This window comes from Bufo gargarizans, chromosome 6 (assembly GCF_014858855.1).
Source record: "Bufo gargarizans isolate SCDJY-AF-19 chromosome 6, ASM1485885v1, whole genome shotgun sequence".
NCBI lineage: Eukaryota > Metazoa > Chordata > Amphibia > Anura > Bufonidae > Bufo > Bufo gargarizans.
Window position 1 is genome coordinate 176,956,819 of NC_058085.1, and position 22,713 is coordinate 176,979,531.

The following is a 22,713-nucleotide window of genomic DNA, read 5'->3' on the forward strand; positions in this document are numbered from 1 at the left end:
GAATATATGGCAATATTTATAATAGTCCATTTGTTTATCCGTCCTTAAAGCCTATACATACATGTGTGTCCAATGAATTCCAAATCTAGTTGCCAAATTTTCTAAATCTACTTACATTTAAATCTATGTAGTGCTTGTCTTAAATAAATAATATATCTGCCTCTTCAAAGATATTATGTCCACTGGGCTATTTGCTTGAGTAAAACATTGCTCTTATCTTTTCTTATATGAATATATACAGAAAGAATAGATATGAAGTTAAAAGAAAAATCAAGGAAAAAATAAATCATAGATTGCATTGTACCTAGTGCTTAGCCCAAAGGGGTGGTTGTATATTTGGTGTTCTTTGTCAAGCAAAGCCCCTCAGGCACTGTTCTAGCTATAACATAATGTATCAGTTCTTTTCCTAGAGTCTTCCTTCAAAAGTGGTCAAACAACTATTATGGATTTTTGCAAATCCAGGAAAAAAGCTAATACAAAACCTGTACTTAGAACAGTGTCATTAGCAGAAAAGAATCAGTCCTGTAAACCTTAAAAGAGTTTTGTGAGACTTAAACAATGATGAGCTATCTTCTGGACAGGTCATCAGTAACTGATCGCTGGGGGTTCAACACCAGGGACTCCCACCAATCAGCTGTTTGAGAAGACACCAGCACAGACTTAAACAATGATAAGCTATCTTCTGGACAGGTCATCAGTAACTGATCGCTGGGGGTTCAACACCAGGGACTCCCACCAATCAGCTGTTTGAGAAGACACCACAGCGCTCCTGTAAGCGCCACAGCCTTCTGCATGCTTATCAAGCACTGTACTTGATTGGGACGGAGCTGCATCTAGGCCACGTGACTGATGAACATGTCGTCACTGGCCTGGGAAAAGCTGAGAGAAGGCTGCAACCCGCACAGGAGCAACATTGCCTTCTCAAACAGCTGATCAGTCGAAGTCCTGGGTGTTGGACCCCAACCGATCAGATACTGATGACCTGTATTACAATCTTGGAAACCCCCTTTAAGGAGCATATTGACTATGCTAGTAGAACAAACTTCCCTGAAAATGTTTCAGTGTAGAACTTGCAAAGAGATTTGTCGTTAAAGGCCTGTAGCGTGGGCTGTTCGTCTTTTGTGGCTGAGAACAGAGACCGGCTAATTTTATTTTTTTTGTTCCTGAATATCAGATTTATCCATTCAATTATGCATGTGACATAAATAAATTAGTGTTCTGCTTCTGTATGTTCTCTTAATTTCCTTTTAACTTCATGTTGTCTTGCTACAATAATAAAAAAAAAAGACAAACAGAAAAAAACATCAAAAAAACTCTTCTTGGGTGTGCCTGTTATTTCAAATTACCAGTAGTTTTTTTTTTTTATCTACTCCTTTTTTAAATATAGTGACCAATCATAATATTAGAGTTAATTATTTGTAATGTTCATTATACATATAATTATTTTAAAATTAAAATAAAGTTTACATATAGCATTAAATTTCTGCTATGCCAAGAAAAAAATCTGATCATCCGTATTTTGAACCTATGCAAATTAAATAAAGCAATATTTACTAATTATTGAAAATAGATTAAAAACACTAAATAGAATTTTAATAAAATGACATAGATTAAGTAGAATTTCGACAAGCCAGTAAACATGTAGATAACTATCCACTCTAGTCTGAATGATTATGATTTGTCTCATATAAATATTAGAGCAAAAAATCTTAAATGTATTGTTATTCATTTTGATCATTGGAAACCTGTACAAAATATTGCCAATTAACTGTGAGAAGGAGGGTCCTTTAAGGCGGACTCCACCAGTCAGTTTCCCTGCTGTAAATAATATATGTCTCCATCCTAGTATATGGATGTTAAAGAGTTGACCACCAATGGGATCACTATGGATTTGTAAATGAAAGTCATGGAACCCCCATTATCCTAATAGACAAGGATCTGAGACGTGGGATCTGCACAAATCAGCCCCTTATGGCACATCCTATGCTAATCAGAAACAACCTTATATATTTAAAACTTTTTAACTTTTAATTTTTGCTGCTAGGTTGGAGAAAAGGAGATAAAATGTAAAAACTCAACTAGACTCACATCATTTGAACGCATGCTCCAGACGTATGCCAATAGAAATCCATATACCAAAGGCGTGTACCATTGATTACCATAAAAAAAGCACACTGCATGGTATACTTTTTTGCATACATTTACACTGAAAAGCATAGACAATTATGCATGTCAATGCAGTTAAAAGGGTTTTCTAAGATACTTCTACTGATGACCTATCCTTTGGATAGGTTATCAGTATCTGATTGGTGGGAATGGGACCCCCGGGACCCCCGTAGATCAGCTGTTTGAGAAGGCACCAGCGCTCACAGCAGCTCTGCGGCCTTCTCTCTGCTCACCAAACAAAGCATCATCCATTTGATAGCAGCTCTGCTTGGTATCGCAGCTCAGCCCCATTCACTTCTATGGGGCTGAGCTTCATCTAGGCCATGTGACCAATGAACATAATGTCACATGGCCTATGGACAGCTGCAAGAAAGCCATGGCACTACTGCGAACACTGCTGTCTTCTCAAAAAGCTGATTGGTGGGGGTGTTGATCTGATACTGATGACCTATCCAGAGAAAAAAAAGGAAAAAGAAAAAAAAAAAAAAGAATAAAAAAGTAAACCCCTTTAAGGCATGGGTATGCCAACATTTCCTATCCAAACATATACCAAACGAACACGCCTTTGGTCTACCTCTGGCTTATGGCAATCTATAGGCCCATTAGTTGTACAGTATACACTGGGAGAATTTAGCATTGTGGTTACTCAGTCTAAAATGTGTAAATCTATTCTAACATTAGGAATATTTATATTTCTAAACAATTAAATTTGTTGTTAGGAATTAAATTTAATAGCAATAGTGATATTAGTAAAATAACAATAAAAGTACTTGCACACATCAAAATGGATATGTTATGGCATAGGGTCTACTACTTGCTATGTGTGTTTGCCTTATTCAATTAGTTTTATGTTTCCATTTAACATCCTTTCTTCTAACATTTTTCAATTCCCTGCTACCTAATAGAAGAGGTTCCCACACATTATGTATAGGTGAAAAACTGCTTTTGTTTCTTTCTATTGAAAATGATTTACTATGCTATTGGACAAAATACATTTAAAACAAAAAAGGCCTAATGCTGCTAGAAGCCTCACCCTGCTACTGATAGGACTACTGATCCATCTGAAACACCATGCTTTATTCAACATGCTTCTCACCTACCTGCTTTAAGAGTGATTTTTAACTTGTTGTGCATGATTTGTGGAGGTTCTTGGTATATTATTGTTTTCACTTTTCTGTTTTCCACCTTGTAATCCATCTTTCCACTCCAGCTTCACCAGAAACATTGAAATCCATGACTCACCAAGATTACCAAGATGCTTTTTCTCTCCAGCAGATTTTATTTCTTTAAAATCCTTTTTCTTAAAGTGTGCCTCCAATGATCCACACACTAAAGTACATATACTTATAAGTATATATGTTTTGTACTAATGGAGTTGGTTCTGTTAATAGCTATACATGTACTGGAAACAGCAAGTGCATGCAGCTAGTAATAGACATTATTAAACCATCAGTGACGATCTCCAGTGGTTTAAAATGTTCATTGGCAGATCTGCTCCCATGTTTCCTAGCACTGTACTTCCATAAAGGCTGTACTCCCATAAGCGGCCTCTATTCACTTAGATTGGGGACATACCGCACATGCGCTTGTTCCCCTATCCATTCCCAGTGTAAGCAACTTGAGACTGCTGATGGATGGGATCCATCATCAGTAGCTATTTTGGGAGCACAGCGCTAGGAAGCAGGTGAGCAGACCTGTAAGAAAACATAATTTAATTATATTAAAACAATAGACATTGGCACCAATGGTTTAATAATGCCTATCACTAGCTGTATGCATGTGGTCTTGCTGAAAGTGATAGATAGTGGCCAACTCCTTGAAGCTGTAGGTTGCATCCTACATTATTTTGTAGAACACTAGGTGGAGATTTGCAATACTACAATCTTAGATAGATAGCTGTAATATACCTTATATATACTTGTATGTTACCCATATAGAGAATGCGAGTGTTTTTAAATTAGTAGACAGAAGCTGCTACTCAGTAAAGTCCTGTGATTCCTGCAGCATCAGCAGTGATCCAAGTAATATGTAGGAGTATACAAGAAGTAAGGAGATGCAAGTATAATGTGAGCTAGCAGGTTTATATTGATAATAGTAATACTGCAACTCTGCTGTATCTGTAACATAGTTAAAAAGGTAACAATTTCTTGTAAGTGAATTAGTACAGCTGAGCGAACAAAGGTACAGTACATAAGCACTGGATGGTTTTTATTTTCCACTAGGGGTATACTTAAAACTCTGTACAAACGTCTGTGTAACAGCTTCTTTAACCCATTTAGAGTCAAGTACAGGAAGGGATCCCATGCTGTGAGATCAGGAAATCAATCTTGAAGGAATGTCAGAATATGACCATGTAAATACAACTTTAAAATGTATCTAAAAACGAAGTATAAAATATATAAATCATTAACTATCTGGCACTCTGGTGGACTGAGTGAGTCATGGTTGAAATGTTAATCACAAATGACAGGAATATCCAATATCTTAACGGGTTGGTACACCTGCCTTAAAGAGGTATTACACATTACATCTTTCCTAAAGAATATTCACCATATCCTCTTCTTTCACAGCGGCAAGGAGAATGCTCCAAAATCTCCTGAAGCAAGGTAACCTGCAGTTAATTGTGTTCTCGGCTTCCTCTTACGCAGCTTAACAATATGATCATGATTAGAGATAAGCAAATTCCATGTTATGAAATTCATTCACGCTTTGGTGGTAAAAGCAGAATTGTGTTATGGATTCTGTTACCACGGGCCATAACGCAATTCTATGACGGAATGCATAACGGAATGCCTTTAGAGGCATTCCGTTATTCATTCTGTCATAATAGAAGTCTATGGCCTGCATAATAGATCCGTCCCGTTTCCTGCATAACGAAAATGGGACAGATCTTTTATGATGGAATGAATAACGGAATGCCTCTAAAGGCATTCTGTTATGCTTTCCGTCATAGAATTGCGTTATGGTCCGTGGTAACAGAATACATACCGCAATTCTGCTTTTACCACCAAATGAAGCGTGAACAAATTTCTAAATTTAAATTTGCTCATCTCTAATCATGATATATTCCATGATTTTTCAAACGTAAAAGTAATAATAATTAGCAAATAGTGGGTTCTGAAACCACTAGAGAGTAGAAAAAGTCTTTGAAATGCAAATTCTATACAGTTTAAATGTAAGATCTTATCTTTAATAGTTGTATAATACATAGTGACCTGAGTTCCAAAGGACTAGATCACTTTTTGTTGTGGTAAAATGACATCAGAGCATAGTTCACACAGAGACAAGTTATAAAGCAAAGGCTTTCAATGAGCGATAACAGTTTATATGATAACCTTAGTTTAACCCTTCGGTTGGAATGTGCTGAATGCACACTGTAATTTCTATCACCCAGTCCTACAGGTACCTCAGTGCCACAAACTGCCACCTATAAGGTTTGGCAACCTTCTAAGTCTTCAACCATGAATGGCAATTCTGTCCAAACAAATGCAGTGCCTTCAAGAGGTTATTCCGTGAGGTTTGGGGTCGACAAAAGTCCAAGAGAACCCACTTATACCAGCCAGAAAGTGCTTAAACCATCACCCCCTGTTACATCCTCTTATAAAAGGTATAAGGTAACAGGCATTAACCTTATAACACTTTGAATATTGATGTTTTTGTTCAGAAATATACTACATTTCTAACAATGCTACTTGTCATTTTTTTATTTGCTGGGTTTTGGAGTGGCTCATCATGAATAGGTTCTTTAAATAGAGAGAAGCGGTGCGAGACTTATTCAGACCCCCGATGCTTAGACTTGCAAATTTGAGAAGCCCTGATCTTTGGCGGATGGGCTTTAGAAATAGTTAATTATGGCATGAATGTGGCTAGTTAAAAAGATTTATTTAAAAACTAGTACAAAGGAAAAGTGCCCATGAAAAAGCAATTCAATTAGTTGCCAGAAGCAGTTTCTCCATATTCCGCTTGACTAGTTTTAATAAGAGTTGTTAATGTTAAGTAGTTTGGTATGATCTTCTTCTCAACCCTTACTTACTTATTGGGTTTAGTTTGTGTTCCTATGCAAGTTTGTGACTCAGTAGGTAGAACCGTCAGAAGTTTTGATCATGGATTTGGGGACTCTTTCACAGAGTACCTCCCAGTGGTACAGGGCGATATAATTTGGCAGTTATAGCAGTCTATATGACTAAAATATACCCCTGTATGTCTTTGACCTTATACAAAACTACATAGAGGATGTCAAGGAAGATATTGTCTACTAGAAACATTGGTTTAAATGGAGAATACCTGTCTAACACTGTGCCATACAGTACATTGTACCATAAGGCAGCATGTCTCCATAAAGGCTCTGATGGATGCATGGCACATTGAAGGCGAAGAGTGCACTCCATTACAGCTTCTCCTCCTTGACTAAAACTAAAATGCTTCTGGTAAGGTAAGTAAAATTGGCTTCTACATCATGAGAATCTGTGCCTTTGTCTGGATCAAAAGGATAACTGGATGAACTCTTTCCAGCCTTACAAACTGTGCTACTAAAACAATGTGCAGGAACCGAAAATCCTATTCCGACATACTGACTGATGGGACACGGCCCACTATTTGTATTAAATGGTTGCAAAACACCAAATCCATGGAAGTTGATTACAATGTCATGAAATACAAAGCATTAGTAAAACAGCATTTCCCTATGTAAGAAAGAGCTTATTCTTTATACAGTAGATACATGGTTGAAATACAGGTCAGACTAGAACCTAGAATTCCTCCATACGGCCTGATATCTGTCCCTCAAAGAAAGCTCTGGGCATTTATGGCATTTTCATTTCAGCCATAACTCGGTGCTATAGAGGGCCTATATAAAGAAAACATACAGGATTATTGCATACACGTTTTCTAATCAGCACGTTTCCTGCTGCAAAGCTCTATTTGTGTAATATTGCTAGCGCTGCTGCTTGCGCACCCTGCACATGTTCAGAGAATTCTCCGAGTATCCTAAACCTTTGTATATTGTTATATATTCAAATTTTACAATTTTAGCCAGTGTTTTTAGTCACCTTAAACTGGCCATACACATTAAATGCATGACAGCTGATGAGATGATTTCCTTGGGATAAGCCAACCATCTGATGTGTATGAAGATCTCCATGCTCTCCTATGATGGGAGATGTTCAGGGAGAGAAGGGTCAAGCATATTGTATTTCAACATGCTTGATCCTTCTGTTCTCAGGAAGCTAAGTCTCCTAGCAGAGGTGTCTGGCATACAGTGTTCATTTTAGGACATGGTCAGATATCATAGTCAAGTATCAAAATACTGTACTGGCAGTAGCTTTCTCCCCTCTCCCATTCACAACATATGCATAGGTGAAAGGGGAGTTGTCAGCCAAACAAGCATTCAACCAATCTTCAATCTTTCTCTTCCGACTCCATGGTCAGGAGAAACCTGTTACCTCTGGTGGTAGCTAATCTCCCCAGAGAACAAAAGGATCGGGCAAAAAAAATACATTTGCCTGATCCTTCTTCTCCGGGGCTCCCTGTTAGATTCTTGACTGGTCCTGCTCAAAACGGCAGGTTTGGCCAACAATACACTAATGTGTATGGGGGCCATTTATGTTATGTGATAAGCAATGATGCCAACCTTACCAACAATGATATTTTGTATGCTACAACAGTCCACATAAAGCAATAATTAATAGTTTTATAGGAGCAAATCAATTGGATTTTATAATGTTCTCAGTAGAATGTGTTTTGCCTTCTTCTTATGGTTTTACATGAAATCTATAGTGCCCGGGCAATGCACTACTTTCCTATCCCATCTATGGTACATTTATTTTGTTCTTTACAGCTGCTTCATAACATTTTCCATCCCTCGACACGTCTGAATATCGATCTTTCCTTTTCCATCCTCACTATCTATAGACTGTAATCTTTATGTCATTTCCTCCTACCACATAATGTTATCTTGGCTTTTTCACAGTATGCTGTTTGTCCTAATGTCTGTTACATCTTATCTTTATAACATGTTTATGTGCCCCCTCTGCCATGTATTTCTTCTGACCTCTCCCCTACATAATGGAATACTTTTTCCTTCCACTTAAGTATTGTCCGTTTCATGTACAAGCAAATTCCACTTAGCTCTACTTGCCATTTCTTCCACTGTGTACTTCCTTTCTGTAGAGACCATTATTTGTGTCGTTTTTTGTATTTAATATATTCCTGTGCAGTTCCTTAGTTGAGTCAGAGATATATTTTTGCTTTTCTCCATTACATGCTGTGTTACTGTTAGCTATATAATATTTCTATTTGTTTCCACTGATAGAAGTATTTCTATTTTCTACCATTCTACCCTAAAGTGTATCTAAACTTTTGTATGATTTTTTGTGAACGTGTCCCTAATAATAATTTTTGTAATATAGTTTATTAATGTATTTTGTATTTTTATTACACATTTCCCTCCCTAAAGCGCACCTTTCCCTGTGCGCTTAAAATTCACTTCTCTGTACACTGCTGACTTCTCAGTGGTGTACAGAGTACGGACTGTACATTTTATCAATGAGGCCCGTGCCGCCTGGAGGTTTACTAAATCCTGGCATAGCACATGGGTACTCTGTACCCCTGAGCTATGCCAGGATTAGCAGAGCGGCTCCTGCCTCTGCCTGCTTCGATAACCTAAGAGAATTTCATGTCAGCTCTTAGCGAAGAAAGCAGAAGCAGGAGCGTCAGACAAAAAAATACCTAAATTAATAAATTGGGAATCGGTAGAAATGTGAAATATAGTTATTTTCCTGGGACAAAAAACACTTAGTTCATATATTGTTAATCACATAGTACTATTGGCAACTTCTAAAACACAGTTAAGTGTCCACTCAAGAATTGCATAGCAGGGATACTTGGAATGGCTTTACAATAAATTCTTATTATAAAATAACAGTTTTAATGGCACTGCTTACTAAAATTACCAATTTGTATGACAATGCAGACTATATAACCTATTTATAATTGCTTCACATTGGTGAACTATGCATAAAATCTAACTATTTTCGTTTCAGGTAATGTGTTTTTCTCATACAGAGCTGCACTGACATTTTAAAAAGATTTTCTTTTTTTTAAAAACACCCTCTTGGCCTACAGCTGCCACTCGAGGGAGCTTAGGAGATTACTGCATACAAGTTCTGCAACATTATACTACGGCACAAGCAGGAGTTCACGGAGGCATACTATTACAATCCTCTGATCAGCATAAAGACCACATGAAATACACAGCCATGCTCAGATTCTGGCATTTTAACACCTCAGATGCAGTGCTCAGTAGCAACCGCTGCATTTAAGATGTTTGACAGAGTAAAAAGGATCCCTCTGTGAATTCATCTGTGAATGGCATTATCCCTGTTTTGCATTCCCTCCCCGCACATATTTTTTTATCACATGACTTTTCTGCGTCTTACTGTCATGTGACAGATGAATTTGGAACTCTGTATTAGAAAAACTAACCACTATAATGATATAATATACATTTAAGCAGAACAGAATTTTTATCATCTCTTTAAAATGGTGGGCATTTTTTTATACTGAGGAATATACGGTATCTGGCATAGACCAATTTATAAGATATGATTTTGACTGCAAGCAGCCACCACTAAAGGGAGCGTAGGAGCTTACTGCATATTGCATTTATAAAGCAGCACATAGTAAACTCACAATCTCCCTCTAGTGGAAACTGCAGGTGGACAAAATGTTACGTTTCAAACCTTTGCACATGCATCCAAATTTTAGAACTAGAACCTGGTGTTAAAAGGTAGACATTCACTTTAAAAATAATTTATGTTATAGAGAAGAATAAAAATAACTCAAGTTAAAAAAGGGACAACATTTTTTCATAATTGTTTTCTTAATCAATTTAACTTTGATCAGTAGCCCAGATGAGCATGCACCAGCATCAGCCAGCGTAGACTTTGCGAATGTGCCAGCTGCTTCTACACATCAAACTGCTACTGCTGAGCAATACACTCCACAGCATGCAGTCTCACCGCTTCCAGCTGCTGCTCCTTCCTATGTTTCGCCTGCAGCTTTTTCGCCTTCCAGTGAGAGGTAACGCGTTTAACATACATGATCAGTTTTTTTCTTCTTCCTGACCACCTTTATCAACAGTTTACAGGTTTGCAAATCAAGCATATTTCTTTTCCTCTTCCCTCTAAGTATATTTTTAGCCAATTACTAACATTAGAAACTATTCAGGGGCCTCCAACAACTGAAAAAGTGAAATATGTAAATGAAAGGCCAAACATGGTTACGTGGTTACATCCACTGGGCATACATGGGCTTATGTCTCAATCACACTGACCGTTACTAAGAGTAATGCATTGGGGTTTCACATATATATATAGAGAGAGCAAAAAAAATCGGAGTGCACTCCAAAGCGTATCGTCAATCAAAAAGTGTGTTTTTAATCACCCATATGGTGGCAAAGAGCTCTTTGCCACCATATGGGTGATTAAAAACACCCTTTTTGATTGATGATACGCTTTGGAGCGCAGTCCGATTTTTTTTGCTCTCTACAAGTGGGTAAGCACCTGTTACCGTATTTGGATATTGCATCCGTTTCCCCTTATACTTTTTTAGGGTGGTGCTGCCAGTGGTTTCCTTTACTATATATATATATATATATAGTGAAATCATTGGAAAATCATGTTGGAAAATCTCTGTGTCAAGCACATTTAGAATTTGTTGTGGTCCAATACATAGAACAGGCTGAGAATTTTATTTAAAAAAACTTAATAGCTACTTATTATTATTTTTTTTATGAAAAGGTTTTCACATTCTGACTTCTCACTTATTTCAGGCTTCTTGAAATTGAGAAACTGGAATTATAAATTAGTGACCACATTCCACAACACATGGGCCAGTCTAATTTATAAATAGTTGGTTCTTTGTGAATAGAACATATTCATTTCAGCATACATTGTGTGCAGTACTTGAGAGTTTTTCATGTTTATAGATATGCTGAGACTTAGTACCATGGAACTTTAAAGGGTTATTCCTATTTAGTGGAAGTTTGACCTCTGGAAGCTACACCGATCCAGCAGACCTACAACAAATATAAAGAGATGGCATACCCTAGCAATACACTATCGATTTATAAGATGGGAAATAACCCTTTAAAGAAGTACTCCCGCAAAAAAAAATATTGTCTGACCTGCTAGAAAGATACATGATGTAATCTGTAGTGAAGGTAGTCTTCTTACCAGCGTCTGTATTGGTGCGCTATCTCCTCCCTTCTGCTTCTCAGCTGTGTCATGTGACTAGCGATCAGACTTTCCAAATAACACAGCATCTTATGTGTGTACAGGAAGTCAGTTTCTCTATGTATTCCTATGGGAGCCTCAATGTCAGTCTCATAGGAAGAAATAGAGAGGTAACTGACAGTTGGAAATCAGAGAGTTGGTCACATGACACAGCTGAGGCTCAGAAGGGAGGGGATAACTCACAAATACAGTCACTGATGAGAAGATTATATTCACCATAGATTACATCATGTACATTTCTAGCAGGTGAGAGAGTTTTTTTTTTTTTTTGCAGGAGTTCTTTAAGGAGCTGCTCATATATCCTTTTAGGATCATCTGATTTAAATGACAGTTGTTCTTTATTACGTGAATTAGACAGAAAGGAGAATCATTATAACTAATGATTCTGTCTTAAGAGGGCATGGTATGGTATGCATTATATGGATAGTCCACTGCTTTTATTAGGCACCATGTAATATTTCATTCCCCTGTGGTCTGTGGTGGTGCTGCATGGGAATTGAACACTTCTTGCCAGGTTCTGACCCCTTCAAATTACACTCTGTGACTGGCTTATTTTCGAGCAGCCCTTGTAACAACAAGGAATTTCCTAAAGCAGACCACCTAGAATTCATTTGCAGGTACCTATGAAGTCTAGGAGTGTGGCGTCTTTCTATGCAACTTACTGTAACAGTAATAGTTTGTTGTTGTGTGTGTGATTATAATGTGTTTTACTAATCACTTCTGCGTTTTAAGATGTGGTTCTGCTTATAAAGGTATTTGCTTTACCTCATATAGACACCATTGTCTACTTTTTTTTGCATCCCAGTCTCAACATCTCATCGAGCCGCTAATGGAAGATATTAAGTAATTTCATTCTAGCAAGAGAAATCTAAAAAAATATATATATAGTCCATGATTGTATATGATATTTAACTGTCAGGAAAGCTATCAGATGGTATACTTACCATCCCAAACTCCCCTTGTCACGCCCTGCCACTCCGTCTTCCTGGCATGCCTTTTTTGCCCTGACTGCAGTGGTGACGTGCCCGTATACTGTACATGACTGCAGCATGCCAATCAATTGCCGCAAAGGTCTTTTGTTATATACCACTGAGGCCACTCATTGGTTGCAGGAGACATGTGATGTATACAGCATGTCTTTGCTGCAATCAAAACATTAAGTCACAGTTACAGTGGTGGGGAGGAGAAGCGCAGTGGCACTGGCATGGTGGGGTTCAGGAAGGTAAGTATATATGTTTTTTATTAATATGATATCTGGTATCTTGGGCATTTACTTGAAAGTGTAAGGCTCCATTCACACGTCCGCATATGGGTCCGCATCTGTTCCGCAATTTTGCGCAACGGGTGCGGAATCATTCATTTTCTATAGGGACGGAATGGATGCGGACAGCACACAGTGTGCTGTCCGCATCCGCATTTGCTGAGCGCAGCCCCGATCTTCGAGTCCGCAGCTCCGCAAAAGATAGAACATGTCCTATTCTTGTCCACAGCTGCGGACAAGAATAGGCATTTCTATAGGGGTACCGGGCAGGTGTGTTGTGGATCCGCAATTTGAGGGTCTGCAAGACACCACGGACGTGTGAATGGAGCCTTACTGTTCTTTTCAGTTCATGTTTAATATTGTGTAGGGACAGAGGATTAAACATTTTTGTGCTATATTTTATTAGGGAAACGTATTTCTTTTTACTAGAAAACAAGGTGTAAAGAGTCTTCATAGCAAAGCTCTAAGGAGAGTGTTCAGCATTCTACTACACGCTGAAGACACCTGTGTGCAACATACAGAGTCTTCCAGCCTGCCTCTTGTCATTAGCCCAGTCCATGACAATGTACATATGCCATAATGATCACTGCCCATCACCCTGCATATCTGACTTGTTACACACAGGCGTCTTCAGCGCTCAGTACAAATGAAGACTGGAAAATTACTCTCCTTAGTGATGCTCAATTTTCTGAGAAAGGCTCTTTATACCCTGTTTTCTAAAACAAAGAAACATCTATCCCTAATATAGTATAATAAAATATATTATGAGAATCTTTACATCCCTGTTGCTACACTATATAAAAAATTAGCTGAAACAAATTACACTTAGGGTACTTTCACACTTGCGGCAGGACGGATCCGACAGGCTGTTCACCATGTCGGATCCGTCCTTCCGCTATTTCGCTGTGCCGCCGGACCGCCGCTCCGTCCCCATTGACTATAATGGGGACGGGGGCGGAGCTCCGGTGCAGCACGGCGGTGCACGGCGAAAGCCGCCGAACTAAAAAGTCGGACATGCAGGACTTTTTAGTCCGTCGGCTTTCGCCGTGCACCGCCGTGCTGCACCGGAGCTCCGCCCCGTCCCCATTATAGTCAATGGGGACGGAGCGGCGGTCCGGTGGCACGGCGAAATAGCGGCAGGACGGATCCAACATGGTGAACAGCCTGTCGGATCCGTCCTGCCGCAAGTGTGAAAGTAGCCTTAACATGACAAAATGGGTAATATGAGGTATTTGCATTAACAAGGTTTCAGAGAAATAAGTAGAACATCATCTAAAGCCTGTATATCCTTGTCACCATGTCTATATTGTTTTTGTGTCATCTGTCTTTGCTCTGTGTCTCACGCTTTGCAATATCGTTTTCAGAGTACCTACAGCTGCCAACATGTCTCCTTCACAAATCAAACCCAGCCAGGGAGCTAAGAACATTTCCGCCGCAGCCTCCACTATATCTTGTGCCATATCAGCACAGTCTAGGTATACATTTGAATATTTTTTTTCTCTAAACCATTCACACCATCTCAAACCATCATTTTACAATGTATTGAAGCAATGTCACAAGAATTTATTATTGCGATCTTTTACATAATTAATGTTTCTGACTGATTTGGTTTAACATCCACAAGAACAAGAACTGAACATTCAAATATTAGTGGGGACCTAAAAGAAAAAAAAAATCAAAAACACTCATGTCTTCTCCATTCCACTACATTACCTCTTCCGGCTCCTGAATGGAGCTGGTAGACAGTAGTGATGATCTCGATGCTCGGCCGAGTACCGCATTTGCTCGAGCGCAATGCTTGAGTCTCCTCCCGGCACGTTTGTTGCCTGCTACACAGCCAATAAACGTGCAGGGAGGTAACGGCATGCACTGTAATGCCATTACAGTGATTGGCCGGCCGGAACGCATCATTGGGTGCTTTAAAGCACTTGATGACACTTGTTTGACTCAGTCTTAGTCAGGGAGAGCTGAGCATAAGAAGGGAAAGAGTGTTATTGGAAGATTTTTATTACAAAAACTTTTCAGAGACCCAAAAGTCTTTTTAAGGACTATTGTGTGTGACAACAGCAATATATGTTTGTAGCGCAACCTGTGCTGAATTGCTCAGTCTTAGGGAGAGCTGTGCATAGGAAGGGACAGAGTGTAGGGAGTGTGTGCAGGTGGAAAAAGTATGTGAACCCTTGGATTTAATAACTGGTGGAACCTCCTTTGGCAGCAATAACTTCAACCAAATGTTTCCTGTAGTTGCAGATCAAACGTGCACAACGGTCAGGAGTAATTCTTGACCATTCCTCTTTACAGAACTGTTTCAGTTCAGCAATATTCTTGCGACGTCTGGTGTGAATCGCTTTCTTGAGGTCATGCCACAGCATCTCAATCGGGTTGCGGTCAGGACTCTGACTGGGCCACTCCAGAAGGTGTATTTTCTTCTGTTTAAAGGGACTCTGTCACCAGTTTCTAACCCCCCCTTTTAAAACTATTGTTCTCTCCATGGTGCCCTTGTCATTACAAAGCTGTTGTTATAAGATAAATCCGCCGTCTAGTTTTGATAAAAATCGCTTTTATCTAACCTGTCAATCTTCTGGATAAGGTGCCCAGGGCGTTTCTGAAGGTCTGAATCTGCCGCTCTCCGCCGCCGCCATTGGTGCCCAGCTCCTCCCCTGATCCTTTCAGCGCCGCCTGAATGTAAAAGAAATCCGCCTCCGGCTCTCCTCAGTGCCCCCTCCTCCTTTTCAAAGATCCCGCGCGTGCGCACAGGCCTGTGCCTGATGCGCCCGTGCGGACTTTTAGATTCTGCCTCGTTGAGCGAAGCGCGCACGCGCGTTCGCGCATGTTCGCGCACGTGCGCGCGCGCATGCGCACTTCGCTCAATGAGGCAGAATCTAAAAGTCCGCACGGGCGCATCAGGCACAGGCCTGTGCGCACGCGCGGGATCTTTGAAAAGGAGGAGGGGGCACTGAGGAGAGCCGGAGGCGGATTTCTTTTACATTCAGGCGGCGCTGAAAGGATCAGGGGACGAGCTGGGCACCAACGGCGGCGGCGGAGAGCGGCAGATTCAGACCTTCAGAAACGTCCAGAAGATTGACAGGTTAGATAAAAGCGATTTTTATCAAAACTAGACGGCGGATTTATCTTATAACAACAGCTTTGTAATGACAAGGGCACCATGGAGAGAACAATAGTTTTAAAAGGGGGGGTTAGAAACTGGTGACAGAGTCCCTTTAAGCCATTCTGTTGTTGATTTACTTCTATGCTTTGGGTAGTTATCCTGTTGCAACATCCATCTTCTGTTGGGCTTCAGCTGGTGGACAGATGGCCTTAAGTTCTCCTGCAAAATGTCTTGATAAACTTGGGAATTAATTTTTCCTTTGATGATAGCAATCTGTCCAGGCCCTGATGCAGCAAAGCAGCCCCAAATCATGATGCCCCCACCACCATACTTCAAAGTTGGGATGAGGTTTTGATGTTGGTGTGCTGTGCCTCTTTTTCTCCACACATAGTGTTGTGTGTTTCTTTTTAAACAACTTAACTTTGGTTTCATCTGTCAACAGAATATTTTGCCAGTACTGCTCTGGAGTATCCAGGTGCTCTTCTTCAAACTGTAAACGTGCAACAATGTTTTTTTTGGACAGCAGTGGCTTCCTCTCTGGTATCCTCCCATGAAATCCATTCTTGTTTAGTGTTTTATGTATGGTAGATTTGCTAACATGGATGTAAGCATATGTCAGAGACTTTTGTATGTCTTTAGCTGACACTCTAGGATTCTTCTTCACCTCATTGAGCAGTCTGCGCTGTGCTCTTGCAGTCATTTTTACAGGACGGCCACTCCTAGGGAGAGTAGCAGCAGTGCTGAACTTTATTTATAGACAATTTGTCTTACCGTGGACTGATGAACAGCAAGGCTTTTGGAGATACTTTTATAACCCTTTCCAGCTTTATGCAAGTCAACAATTCTAAATCGTAGGTCTTCTGAGAGCTCTTTTGTGCGAGGCATCATTCACATCAGGTAATGCTTCTTGTGAAAAGCAAACCCAGAACTGGTGTGTGTTTTTGATAGAGCAAAACGCATTCGCGCATGTTCGCGCACGTGCGCGCGCGCATGCGCACTTCGCTCAATGAGGCAGAATCTAAAAGTCCGCACGGGCGCATCAGGCACAGGCCTGTGCGCACGCGCGGGATCTTTGAAAAGGAGGAGGGGGCACTGAGGAGAGCCGGAGGCGGATTTCTTTTACATTCAGGCGGCGCTGAAAGGATCAGGGGACGAGCTGGGCACCAACGGCGGCGGCGGAGAGCGGCAGATTCAGACCTTCAGAAACGTCCAGAAGATTGACAGGTTAGATAAAAGCGATTTTTATCAAAACTAGACGGCGGATTTATCTTATAACAACAGCTTTGTAATGACAAGGGCACCATGGAGAGAACAATAGTTTTAAAAGGGGGGGTTAGAAACTGGTGACAGAGTCCCTTTAAGCCATTCTGTTGTTGATTTACTTCTATGCTTTGGGTAGTTATCCTGTTGCAACATCCATCTTCTGTTGGGCTTCAGCTGGTGGACAGATGGCCTTAAGTTCTCCTGCAAAATGTCTTGATAAACTTGGGAATTAATTTTTCCTTTGATGATAGCAATCTGTCCAGGCCCTGATGCAGCAAAGCAGCCCCAAATCATGATGCCCCCACCACCATACTTCAAAGTTGGGATGAGGTTTTGATGTTGGTGTGCTGTGCCCCTTTTTCTCCACACATAGTGTTGTGTGTTTCTTTTTAAACAACTTAACTTTGGTTTCATCTGTCAACAGAATATTTTGCCAGTACTGCTCTGGAGTATCCAGGTGCTCTTCTTCAAACTGTAAACGTGCAACAATGTTTTTTTTGGACAGCAGTGGCTTCCTCTCTGGTATCCTCCCATGAAATCCATTCTTGTTTAGTGTTTTATGTATGGTAGATTTGCTAACATGGATGTAAGCATATGTCAGAGACTTTTGTATGTCTTTAGCTGACACTCTAGGATTCTTCTTCACCTCATTGAGCAGTCTGCGCTGTGCTCTTGCAGTCATTTTTACAGGACGGCCACTCCTAGGGAGAGTAGCAGCAGTGCTGAACTTTATTTATAGACAATTTGTCTTACCGTGGACTGATGAACAGCAAGGCTTTTGGAGATACTTTTATAACCCTTTCCAGCTTTATGCAAGTCAACAATTCTAAATCGTAGGTCTTCTGAGAGCTCTTTTGTGCGAGGCATCATTCACATCAGGTAATGCTTCTTGTGAAAAGCAAACCCAGAACTGGTGTGTGTTTTTGATAGAGCAGGGCAGCTGTATCCAACACCTCCAATCTCATTGATTGGACTCCAGTTGGCTGACACCTCACTCCATTTAGCTCTTGGAGATGTCATTAGTCTAGGGGTTCACATACTTTTTCCACCTGCACTGTGAATGTTTACATGGTGTGTTCAATAAAAACATGGTAACATTTAATTCTTTGTGTGTTATTACTTTAGGCAGACTGTGATTGTCTATTGTTGTGACTTAGATGAAGATCAGATAACATTTTATGACCAATTTGTGCAGAAATCCATATAATTCCAAAGGGTTCACATACTTTTTCTTGCAACTGTATATATTTTTAGCGCATCCTGCGCTAAATAGCCTCTAATAGGCCGCTGCAGACAGTTAAATTATCAGCTCCATATCTCCTCTGTAAAGTGTGCGCATCCCTAAATTATCAGTGACATCCAGTGTACTTTTTCCGTAGATGGTGTCCGCTGCGGACAGTTAAATTATCCGCACCACATCTCCTGTTTAAAGTATGCGCATCCCAAAAATATCTGTGACATCCCGTGTACTTTTTCAATAGATGGTGTCCGCTGCGGACAGCGAGATTAGCTGCACCACATCTCCAGTGTATAGTGTGCGCATCCAAAAAATATCTGTGACCTCCAGAGTACTTTTTCAATAGACAGTGTCCGCTGCGGACAGTGAGATTAACTGAGCCACATCTCCAGTGTAAAGTGTGCACATCCAAAAAATATCTGTGACATCCAGTGTACTTTTTCAATAGACAGTGATCGTTGCGGACAATGACATTACCAGTGCCACATCTCCAGTGTAACGTGTGCACCTAAAATTTTTATCTGTGACATATAGTGTGCTTTTTACGTAGACGCTTTGGACAGTGACATTACCGGTAGTACCGCTCCAATATAACGTTTCCTCATCCCAAATACCTGTGACATTCCTTGTAATGTTTTATTAGCCGCTGGTGACAGCATTGACATTATCTGCGGGATATCTCCTGTGTGACGTTTCCACATCCCAAATACCTTTTTACATTTTTTTGCGCATACACTTCCAAATCCTATGCTACTGTAAGTGTGACATACTTTCAAGCATATATCACATTTAAAATGAAGAAGACGAGCTGTAAGGGATGGGGAAGTGTCCGTGATGGTGCATGCAGAGGCCGTGACCCTGGACCCGTTGAAACTGTACTTGCTGCCAGAGCACAAAAAAAACTGTCATCCACGATACCTAGCCTCATGTCCCAGTTTGCAGGCCGGCGCAGGACACCACTCTTGAAGTCAGACCAGTGCGACCAGGTGGTCGGTTGGATTGCAGCAGATAATGCTTCCAGTCAGTTAAGCACCACCCTGTCTTCCACCAAGTCCAGTCTTAATACTCCTTCCTCCCACCATCGAGAGTCTGCTCAAACAAGTGATCCCACACTTGGATATTCGAGGACCTCTTTTCCTCGCCATTCCTTGATTTGGCCCTCTCGCCAAGCACGCTTGAAGAGGGACAGATCTTGTGCCCTGATTCCCAAACTCTTGAACATCCATAGTCACAAGAAGATGACGGTGGGGAACGGCAATTACTGTTTAATGAGGTGGATGATGATGAGACACAGTTGCCAATAACTTAACAGCAATTACTGTCTAAAGAGGTTGAGGAAGAGGATAAGACACAGTTGTCAATCACTGAGGTTGTGGTTAGGTCAACAAGTCAGGAGGATGAGCAGAGTGAGGAAGTGGAAGAGGAGGTGGTGGACGATGAAGTCACTGACCCAACCTAGGAAGGTGGAAAGAGGAGAGAGGACAGCAGTACAGAGGGGGAGGGATCCGCAGCACCGCAACAGACTGGAAGAGGCAGTGGGGTTACAAAAGGGAGAAGGCGGGCCACACCAAACAGGCCCGCAACTGTTCCACAGAGCACCCCCTTGTGGAAATCTCCCTTGCCAAAGGGTATGTGTTCCGCAGTATGGCGCTTTTTTGAGGAATATGTGGATGACAAAAGAATTGTCATTTGCAACCTGTGCCATACCAAAATGAGTAGGGGCGTGAACACTAGCAACCTCACCACCACTAGCATGATCTGCCACATGGCATCAAAGCACCTTAATAGGTGGTCCGAACGTCTGGGTCCACAGTCTGTGTCTGCGTGTCACACCACTGCCTCCTCTTCCCCTGTGTTATGTACTGGCCAATATCCCATCAAAGGCGCAGGCCTGGATACCTCCCACCCTGCACCTGGACCTTTGCAAGCACCATCCGTGACCACATCCACTTCCGTGTCCCAGCGCAGCATACAAATTTCATTACCCCAGGCATTTGAATGCAAGCGCAAATACCCAGCCATTCACCTACCCACAGGCCATAGCACTAAATGCGCAGCTTTCCAAATTACTGGCCCTGGAAATGTTGACATTTAGGCTTGTGGACACTGAGGCCTTCCACAGCCTCATGTTGGCGGCAGTCCACAGTCGCCACTATTTTTTAAGGTGTGCCGTGCCCGCCTTACACCAATATGTGTCCCGTAACATCAGAGGTGCCCTGACCAACGCAGTTACTGGGAAGGTCCACTTAACCACGGACACATGGACAAGTGCATCCGGCCATGGACGCTACATTTCCATGACGGCACACTGGATGAATGTTGTGGAGGCCGGGAGCGAGTCGTACCCTGGGATGGCACAGGTGCTACCGACGCCAAGGATTGCGGGCCCTACGTCGATCAGGGTTTGCGCCCGCACCTACATTAGTGGCTCCAACTCCCACTTCTTCTCCTCTGCCTTCCCCTCCACTTCCACCTTCAAATTATCAGCGTGCAGCACCAGTCAGTCGGTAGCTGGAAGCAGTGTAGCACTGCAGTGGGGAAGCGGCAACAGGCCAGCTGAAGCTGATATGCTTAGGGAACAAACAGCACACCACTGCAAAGCTGTGGCAGAGGATAAGAGACCAGACTGAGCTGTGGCTCTTGCCACTCAACCTAGAACCAGGCATGGTTGTGTCTGATAATGGCCCTAACTTGGTGGCGGCTTTGGAGCTCGGCAAGCTCACACAAATCCCATGCCTAGCCCACGTCTTAAATTTAGTGGTTCAGCAGTTTCTCAAAATCTACCCCAATTTCTTTGAGCTACTGGTGAAGGTGCGCCGTGTGTGTGCCCATTTCCACAAGTCATCAACAGCTTCAGCCGGTCTGTCAATGCTGCAGCAGCAACGTGAGCATGCGCTGGAACTCGACGTTCCACATGTGGGCCAGGCTTTGTGAGCAGCAGAGGGCAGTAGTGGAATACCAGCTGCAACATGGCCGTCGCCTTTCCGGTCAGCTTCTGCTATTCACAAGCGAGGAGTGGTTATGGATGTCTGACCTCTGTGAGGTTTTAAGAAACTTTGAGGAATCAACACAGATGGTGAGCGTCGATAATGCTATTATCAGCGTAATCATCCCACCTTCGTGTCTACTCAAACGCTCACTGCTCACAATTAAGGGCGATGCTTTGCATGTGGAAGAGGTGGAAATGGGGGAAGACATTACACAGGGTGATAGCCAAACCACTCTCAGTTCATCTTCTTAGCGCGAATTTGACGACGAAGAGGAGGAGCAGGAGACGGTTGCCTTCGCTACAGAGGGTAGTACCCGTGGAAGTTTAATTCCATCTGTTCAGCGTGGGTGGGCAGAAGAGGAGGAAGAGGATGAGGAGATTGAGAGTCATCCTCCTGACTTCACTGTCTTAGTGAAGTCTTGCCTGTTGGTACTCTGGCACACATGGCTGACATCATGTTAGGCTGCCTTTCCAGCGACCCACGCGATATACGCATTTTAGACAACACAAATTACTGGTTGTTGACCCTTCTCGATCCCTGCTACAAAGAGAACTTCTTATTCCTCATTCCTTTGGTGGAGAGGATGAGAAAATGGTGCAATACCAGAATATCCTTGTTAAATAATTGCTCCAAAAATTTCCATCTAACAACGCTGGCGGCAGAGTCCGTAGTTCCTTGGCCAACCGTGGAGGGGAGACAGGGGGAACACACAGCAGTTCCAATAGAGGCAGGGCAACACTCTCCAAAGCCTGAGACACTTTCATGACACCCCGCCAGCACCCTCACCCTGAAGCGTGGCCTAGTGTCACAAGGAGGAAAACATTTTGGAAGATGGTGAAGGAGTACATAGTAGACCATGTCAGCGTCCTCAATGATCGTCCTTAATGGTCCTTGGTGCTTTACAACTACTGGATATTCAAGCTGGAAGTGGCACGAACAGGTGCTCTACACCTTGTCTGAACGGGTATTTATTGCTGCTGGTGGCATTATAACAAATAAGAGTATCCGCCTGTCAACTGAAAATGCTGACAGGTTGACTCTTATAAAACTGAACAAGGCCTGGATTGACAATGACTTCTCAATTCCACCAGAGGTAAGCTGATCAATATAAAGGCACTTTAAATGTGTTGTTTAAAATGTACTGAATACACTGTATTCCCATGCACCCCTTCCACCACAAACAAGGGTATATGGTTGAATCTTCCTTTTCTCATCCTCCTCCTCCTCTTCCATCATATCAACATGTTTATTCATTGCATATAATGCCCTCGCATATATGCCCTTCGCATATAATGTTTTACAGGGTCAGCTCACCAGCAGGCCCGCACCTAAAATCATTTACAGGGTCAGCTCACCTGCAGTCCCGCACCTAAAATCTTTTACAGGGTCAGCTC

At 41.7% G+C, this 22,713-nt stretch overlaps 1 protein-coding gene across 15 annotated transcripts in view; it reads left to right on the forward strand.

Annotated features, from left to right (window-relative positions):
- Window positions 1–22,713, forward strand: part of LDB3 (LIM domain binding 3) — a 205,526-nt gene that overhangs the window by 139,810 nt on the left and 43,003 nt on the right. For 6 of the 15 annotated variants that reach the window (XM_044300293.1, XM_044300294.1, XM_044300292.1 and 3 more), the window contains 3 exons: window positions 4,737–4,772; window positions 5,561–5,773; window positions 14,085–14,195. In XM_044300293.1, coding sequence (XP_044156228.1) covers window positions 4,737–4,772; window positions 5,561–5,773; window positions 14,085–14,195 — 360 coding nt within the window. Of the gene's footprint in view, window positions 1–4,736; window positions 4,773–5,560; window positions 5,774–10,068; window positions 10,246–14,084; window positions 14,196–22,713 lie in introns of all 15 variants that reach the window. The other 9 variants (XM_044300295.1, XM_044300298.1, XM_044300299.1 and 6 more) reach the window with 5 other exon arrangements.